Here is an 8,388-nt window from a genome sequence, read left to right as displayed (position 1 = left end):
CTCCTCCTGCCTATGCGCCGCCAGGCTCAGCAGTAGCGCCCGCGGGCTGCCCGGCCACCGGTGTGTGCCGCTGCCCCGACCTGCCCAGCCCCGTACCTCTGCTCTGCGCTGGCGGCGGCGCTCCCACTTCCCGGCGGCGGGCGCCAATGAGGCGGCGCGTCCCGGCGGCGGCAGGCTGAGTGGGCGTGTGCGGGGGGCGGGCTGTGGGCGGCGGCAGCAGGTTTGGTTGTGTGTGCGTGTGCCATGGCCGGAGCCCAGTGAGAGTGGCTGACAATAGGAGCGAGCGAGCCTGAGCGCGACCCCGACACAGCCGGGACCCCTCGCTTCCCAGCCAGCCACCGGCAGAGGAGGCCATCCGCGCCAGCCGCAGCGCCCCTCGCCGCGCCCGGCCGCCCGCCCTACCGCGGCTCCGCTCAGCTCGGCCCGCGCTCGGCCGCCCCTCCGCAGGCCCCTCCGCAGGGCTCCGCCGGGAATGTGAGTGAGGCAGCAGCCATCGCAGGCAGGGGGCCGCGCCGAGCGCACGGGACTGAGCGGAGCCCGAGCAGCTGCCTGCCCCTGAACCCGCCGCCAACGCCGCCCTGCGCTGAGGAGGCCGCCGCCGCCGAGGCCTACAGGCTCCTGCAGCTGCAGGGACAGAGCCCGGCGCGCACAACGCTCCGGCCGCTGCCGCCAAGCCCAGCTCACTCCGCCTTCTCCTCCTCGGCTCCGAATTCTCTGCCAGGAGGGTCAAGGTAACTTCACCCCAGCCCCGAGTGGGCAGCGACCTGGCCGCGGCGTGGGGGAAGGGCTGGGGGAAAGCGGGAGGGTCGGGGAGCGCTAGAGAAGATGGGGATCACGGGGCGGGGGTGGTAAAGGACAGAGTCCAGCTGTGTTACTTATCCCCTGGTGGATGGAAATGACATCCAACAACACCCGTCAGAATGCAGCTAATTACACCCCGGCTTTCACTGAGTGCTTAGTGGAGGCGCTTGCTCCTACCTAGCCGCTTGCAGTGACATCCATCGGTATTTTTACATTCACTCGCGCTTCCTCGTATTGTTGTCCCCAGCGGTGACAGTGTCTAGTGTATGTCGCTGTGCATTTACCAAAATACTTAACAATTTCCCGGGTTATAAATAAACACTTTCGTATTGAGAAAGCTATAGTTATAAATGCAGTTATCCACCACTTGTGCTGCGCTCAATACATAACCTTATCCCCCCGCCCCCGAAATAGTGTTTTTCAGTGCATTTAAATGATCATTTAGGAATGTGAAAAAGTGATCAGTGTTTACTGTAATGTTGTTAAGGCTGGATGTAGTCTTGTTGAATTAGAATTAGAATTTAATAATTTATAAATCAGGTGAGAGAAACTGTTCATAAATTTACAGCAGAGAAGTGTGGGTAAAGTGTCTTGCTGACAGAATGATCCTGCAATTTGAGTGATCTGCTCTAGTCTTTGTCCATTAATGTTATTAGCAATTTCATTTTGAGACTGTACAGATATTTCTAGATAAATGGTTAGTTTTTTTTAATAGTTACACATGACAAGGAGATGAAAACATTTTGCCTCATTTAAAAAAAATAGGACTAACAAATCTAGAATCTAAGTGTCATTTTTTGTTGATATTTCCAGAGTCCTGCTGACATAACAGGTAACTTTTGCATTTGTATATTTTGAGGGACTCTTCTCTCCCCTTACTTAAGAATCACAAATTGGTTTGTTGAGGTGAAAGTATATATCCATTTCTCCATATAGTTTGTCTGACTTTCCCATGAATCTTGCATGGGGCCTTGATGCCATGGTGATGTTGGCATCTGTTACAATTGGTAAATAACATCTGTTTCAAGTATAAAAGTGTGTTTCTCATAGTCTATTAAATGTAGGATGTATTATTTGGGATGATAATGAAGCCACACCTGAGGGAAAAATTAAATTGATACAATAAGAATTGTTTTTAGGTGATGCCAGCTTCACTGTCCAATATCAAGGGATTCCTCTTGGTTCCTTGAGAAGTTATGTATTTTATATTTTCAGTAGACTTTGTGTGTGTGTAATATATACACACATGCGATAAATGAAACCCTCTCAACTTAAAGATGTGGAAAATTAACAACCCTCATCTTTCTAAACATACATAATTTAAAAAAAATCATACTTATAAAGTATTTTGCATAATAAGAAAAATCCAAATAATATTGATTTAAATTATTTATGAATCAGATCAGTCCCCAAATACTTTAACAAAATGAGTACTTCAAGGTGAACTGCAGGTTGCAAAATCACCTCCCATTAGTAATAGTAGTCCTTTAGATATTTGGAATCAATGGACATTGAGTGCTCTCAGGGCCTTCCAAAAACATGCTCTAAGGCCCTGATCCTGCAAACATTTACACACATTTAACTTGATTAATGTGAGTAGCCCCACTGATTAAAGTTGAACACGTGTAAGTGTTTGCTGGATCTGGGGCTAAATCTTTTTTTCTTAAATCTGTTCTTTCCACTTCACTGAGAAAATGTATAACTTTTTTGACAGAGAAAGTAAGCCTGGTAAAAATCAAGAATTTGGTTGTTGAATTAACCATTTTAGTATATTCTTTTAATTTCCTAGAATTAGCCTGGAATATCCTCCAGAAATATTAGAAAGTGAAAGAGGAATGTGCAAAGAGATTTGCAATATGAAAGCTGGATTCTCTAGAGTGGAGAATAAATAAGTGACAGGCTACAGGCTTATCTACACTTAAAAGGTAGCAGTGGTGCAGCTGCATCATTACAGCATGCACTGTAGTGCTTCAGTGAAGGTGATACCTACACTGATGGGAGGGCGTCTCCCGTCTGAGTAGGTACTCCACCTTCCCGAGAGATGGTAGCTATGTTAACAGGTGAGCCGAGCCGCCGCCCCCCCCCCCTTGACATAGCGCTGTCTACTCGGGAATTAGGTCAGTATAACTGTATCCTCATGGAGGTGGATTTTCCCCCGAGGGACGTAGTTACACCAACATAACTTGCTAGTGTAAACCAAACCTAAGTCTATCAAGTCTAGTGAACTTTCTTTGGTTTTAAAGCATAGCAGTATATTTTAGTGAACTTTTTGTTTCCACAAACCACACACCTTTCTTTATGGATAGTAAACTGAATTTTATTTCTGTTTTGAATTATCCTAGAAAATAGTTGTGACTTTAACATTAAAATTCATTATTATTTTTGAGCTCCTAGAAGTGTGCATAGTGCTTTGTGAAAACAAGTAAAAGAGATTTTGTGACCCAAAAAGCTTATGATCTAAGGTTTTGATCCCGCAAACAGGTCTACACAGGCATACTCCTGGACCTCTGTCGAGTTCCATGGACATCAACTGATCTCGATGGATACACAGGTGTCTACATGTGGATCTGATTGCAGAATCAGTGGCTAAATTCAGACATGATGTAACAAGTGAGGACCATAGACAAAATAGGGGAGAGGATGAACAATAATTACAATAGTACCATGAAGCTACTTCGTAAGACCTATATGTAAATTGATGGACCATCTCTCTTTGATGTCAGAAGTGGGTTTTTAGGAGGGATGTGAATGAGAAGAAGGAGGTGGCTCTTGACAAACACATTTAATCTTTACCTATTTTCATCCACTGGGAATGTATTTATAATGTGTGTTTCCCTTCAGTAGGGATATGTCCTCAGCACCAACCACTCCTCCGTCAGTGGATAAAGTAGACGGATTTTCTCGGAAGTCCGTCAGAAAAGCCAGACAGAAGAGATCACAAAGCTCCTCCCAGTTTAGGTCTCAGGGCAAGCCTATTGAATTAACTCCTCTGCCTCTTCTAAAAGGTAAGGTTCAAGATCAGTTGTATGATTAAAACATTTTTATTTTACAGCAGACATCTAAATTGTGCTAAAAACTATTGTTGTAACAGAAATTTGAGGGGGAATTTGGCCTCTGAGTGAGAAACAGTTCATGCCATACAAGTATTTATTAAGCTAAAAAAAATTGGCATCAGTTAATATATTTAAAATGAAAACTTGCATCTATGAATGGATATGTGTTTACTGTTTGCAATACTTGTGGAAGTTCTGAATGCTAATACTAACAGAACCATTGCTGGCTGTCTGAAGGCACACAAGCTTTTTGCAAATATTTTAGGTTATCACCGCTTAACATTTAATCCAATGTGGCAATAGTTTTTAAATGAGATGATTCATTAGCAGGTGTGAACAATATTAATTTAGCATTGAATTCTGTGATCTGCCAAGCACTTTCTGCAGGGAGCTAAGTGCTCTCAACTCCCACTGATTTTTAGTACAAGTCTGGGGGGGCAGAGCAGTTCTTAGAATCAGGTCCTTGTAGGGATAAGGACCTATATATTTTTCATTTTCTCATTCATTCAGCCTTCCAAAACTGTTATTGAAGAGGTTTATGTGATCAAATGCAGATTTCTACATTTTATCATTCTCCGTTTTGTTTTACAAGTGAAGAAAATATGTACAGTTAACTAAAGTTAATATTCGAGTTGGTCATTGTGGTAGTTGATATTGGAGTTCTTAATTCTGGATATTGTCAAGGGTTAGTAGGTTTTGGCCTATCATCTTTGTTTTGTTTTGCAGATATGTACATTTCCCACATCCCTTCTCTCTGCCTGTCTGATACTTTTGTATTTAGTCAAAGTATTTAAATATGTAAAGGACCTGCTCTGATCAGAATCCTGCCACCCTGTTTGCTCACAAGAATGGAGTAGACACATGAAAAATACACACGTATATATGCATCTGTCAATTGAGAGAAAAACAGGTTGCCTGAATTCTTCTTAGTGGATTACTCAATGGAGTTGTCATTTTTGTAACATGTCTGAGAACTTTTTTTGTGGAGCTACTAGGGTTTTTAACATCAGGAGCCAAATAACTTTTTTTTAAAATAGTATTTGAATGGTAAGTTAAATTTTCGGCCTGTCATCCTTGACACTTTCCTTTTGAAATACCTATGGCTCTGGTTCATAAAGAGGGACAATTTACCCTTTGGTTCAAATGATTAAATTTTGGAAATTAAATAGATTTACATTTTATATAAAAATGAGCAAACTGTTGCTACAACTGTTATTTCTTATTTGTATTGCAGTGGTTCCTAGTGATTCATTCAAGGAATACACTAGGTACTTTATGCCTATATAACAAAAATTTGGTCCCTACTATCTAAGTCTCCAATCCTGCAAACACTTACACACATTCTTAACTTGACCAGCAAGTGTTTGCAGGATTGGGGCCTAACTGTAACTGCAAGAGACAATGTGTGAATACGACAAACATGGAGCACTAAGTATTGGTGAGAGAATTACGATTAGTGTAATAAGCAGTGGTTACAGTTCCCTGTCTTACAAACTGAAGATTTGATCTTGTAAGTTATTTCTCATTGATTTCATGGGGGGGGCCTTCATGCTGACACGGGTCCACTTGTGATGATTCATTTGTGGGATTTGGGCCTAATACTGCTGCTTCAGATAGGTTATATCCCTATTGAAGGGACACCATCAACTAAAATTCACACTTTTCCTAGAATATACTTTACCTATTATTGTTACCAGTAATACCCAAAATTACTAAAGCTGAAAGGAGTGAAAAATATGCATTGCCAATCCTTTGTGTATAGTCAGTTTCACTGTTTCCCTTGGATAGGCTGTTAGGTCCCATTTCTGCAAACTCTTTGACTTGTCTTTAACGTGAAGGATAATTCCAGGGACTTCAGTAAATTTCCCATTGACTTAATAATTCCCCCTATTGTTTGTATGGTTCTCTCAGATAGGAATAAGAACACTAATAAAAGCATGTGATTTGAGATATTGGTAGATTTTATGGATTTCTATATGGCAGGGGTAGCCAAACTTACTTACCCTCCGAGCCATATATGACAATCTTCAGAAGTTCGAGAGCCGGGGCACACCTGCTGGGAGTTGTCGGGGGAGCTGCTGCTTTTTCTGCTGCCTGTCCATGCAGGGCTGGAGCAGCCACGGGGAAAAAAATGGTGGGAGCTCAGCACCCACCGTCAGCCCCGTGGATCAGCTCCTCTCCCTCGCCCCAGCGCCTCCTGAGGGGGCGTGATTCAAGCTCTTCTGGGGGGGGAAACGACCTTTAAATTGTGCCCCCCATTCTCAGCAGGCACCAGTCATCTGTGGTAGACGCCCCTAGCCCCACCAGCCCGCTGTAGGGCAGAAGCCCGAGCTCCCTCTCCCCCGCCCAGTCTGATAGGTGGAGAATTGGGGGGCGCTGGGGGCTCCGTGAGCCGCACTTTAACTGTAAAAGAGCTACATTCGGCTCATGAGCCACAGTTTGACCACCCCGATAGTATAGTGTGGGTTCTGACCTTAGAGGCTGCCTTCTTGCCTTTTAAAAGGGGCTGTTGAGATTGTCAGAACTGACGGTCCCCTAGGTTTGGGAGTTTGTGGGAGAGCAGTCTCAATGGAGAGGCCTCATCTCAGGAATTTATATTCCCATCTCAATCTAGTAGTCCAACAACACAGCTTTACTTTGTTGATCTTCAAGTCTTGTCTGTCAATCATGAAAGAATTGGTTTTGCTTGTGTGATGTGTGATTGTTTGTTTGTTTGTGTGGTTTTTGTTTGGAGGTTATTTTATTTTAATTAACATTGGTTTGCCTCACACATTGCGTTGGTCTTGTTGTAAACATATCTAGAAGTAGATCAATACAGATGCAAGCTACAAAGGAGAAGTTGGTGGGAAGGAGGTAAAAAAATATACTGTATATATATTTTAAATATCAAGCACTGAAACCTAACCAAAATGCTGCTAGACTTTCCACACTCTTTCCAGTGCTGCCTTATACTTGTATGTGCGTTAAGGATGTGCCGAGTGGTGTACACTGTAATTGGATAGGAAAAGAATGTACTGCACACTGTTTTTTCTGTCATTAAAAATGTGTCTGGTTTCATCGAGTAAAGCAATTGATTTCTCAGGGAAGATGAGGTATGTGACGAGTGTGAAGTTTTAAATTCAAACTATTTTGTGTTACCAGGACACATGTAAAGTATGGGTCAGGAATAAACCCTTCCCCCCCACCTCATTCCATATTCTTTGATACCTTAGTATAATTCTGTTTGCCTGTTCTTTGTTTTTCCAAGGGCAGATGTACACTTAAAATGCTGTAGCAGCACTGCTGTAGCACTTTGGGGAAGATGCTACTACACTAACAGGAGAGCTTCTCCTATTGACTTAGATAATCCACCTCTGCGAGAGGCGGTAGCTGTGTCAATGAGAGAAGCCCTTCTATTGACATAGCGCTGTCTACACCATGGATTAGGTCAGTATAACTGCATCACCCAGGGGTGTGGATTTTTCACACCCCTGAGTGATGTAGTTATACCGATGTAAGTTTATAGTGTAGACTTGGCCTAAAACTATTTCACATTTAGGACGACAACAAGAAATTTCAGCTCAAAGGTTAATTTTCATTTTGGAAAAGTTTTACTTTGCCCAAAACAGAGGGAAAGGCCTCCATCACCAATCGCAATAGCTTTGCTACTGCAATAGTATGAAATTTATTAAGGTTCTAATACATGTATCCGATTGTTTAATACCATGGAAACTATTTCTGTAACAGCAAAAAGGAAGCACTGTATACTGAAAACAGAACATTTTGTTGCACGTTCTGTTATATATATGATTTATTGTATTATTTTCTTTATAGGTCAAGTTTTATTATGATCTTATAAAAGCCTATCTTTAGGCTAAGTGCTGAAGATCTTACTGAGGCAAAAATCCCATCAAGTTCAATGGAAGTTTTGCCTGAGTAGACTGTGGGATGTGGTTTTGGTTTTTCCAAGTACAATTACATTTGATCTCTTCTTTGTCTTATCATAATATTATTTATCTTCCCCCATTATTATGTCATAATCCCCAATCCTGCAACAATCACATGTATTATTATTATTATTCTATCGTGAAAAGTGAAAAACTTATCTCTTACATTAGTAGTTCTGTTGATTTCATTGGGAATGGATTACTTTGCATTTATATGGTACTTTTCACTTTAGTTACTTGGAATGCTTTACACATGTCAATACCATTAATAAGTGCCTAAGCTAGATCCTTATTTCTAATGTACGGGTGGAGAAATTGGGGACACGGTGATTCATTTACTTTCCCCGAGATCACACAGTGCAGTATTGGCACAATTGGGAATAGAGCCAGAACTCCTGACTTACAGTCCTGTGATCTCTCCATTAGACAATCTTCTTGTAGAATCATAAATATTTGGGATTAGTTGTGTTTTTCATCTTCAAATGCTAACTAATATATCGGTACTGCAATTGGATCTGCATATGTAGAACCTTGGGACCCTTTCAGAGACTCATTGACTTTAGTGGCCTCCTTGTGGGCAGAAGGGTCCATCTACATCAGAGGTGGGC

The 8,388-nt window shown here is 42.2% G+C and overlaps 1 protein-coding gene across 5 annotated transcripts in view; it reads left to right on the top strand.

Moving 5' to 3' along the window:
- The first annotated feature begins 206 nt into the window (after positions 1 to 206).
- The window catches only part of PPP2R5E (protein phosphatase 2 regulatory subunit B'epsilon), a 108,406-nt gene continuing 100,224 nt past the window's right edge, over positions 207 to 8,388 (top strand). Inside the window, exons 1-2 of one of the 5 annotated variants that reach the window (XM_034767829.1) lie at positions 207 to 731; positions 3,643 to 3,806. In XM_034767829.1, the coding sequence (XP_034623720.1) occupies positions 3,650 to 3,806 (157 nt within the window). In that variant the 5' untranslated portion in view covers positions 207 to 731; positions 3,643 to 3,649. The remainder of the gene's footprint in view (positions 732 to 3,642; positions 3,807 to 8,388) is intronic. The other 4 variants (XM_034767828.1, XM_034767827.1, XM_034767832.1 and 1 more) reach the window with 4 other exon arrangements.

Source organism: Trachemys scripta, chromosome 4 (genome assembly GCF_013100865.1).
Source record: "Trachemys scripta elegans isolate TJP31775 chromosome 4, CAS_Tse_1.0, whole genome shotgun sequence".
Taxonomy (NCBI): Eukaryota; Metazoa; Chordata; order Testudines; family Emydidae; genus Trachemys; species Trachemys scripta.
The sequence above is the reverse complement of the archived record's forward strand: the minus strand, read 5'-3'. Positions and strand labels throughout refer to the sequence as shown.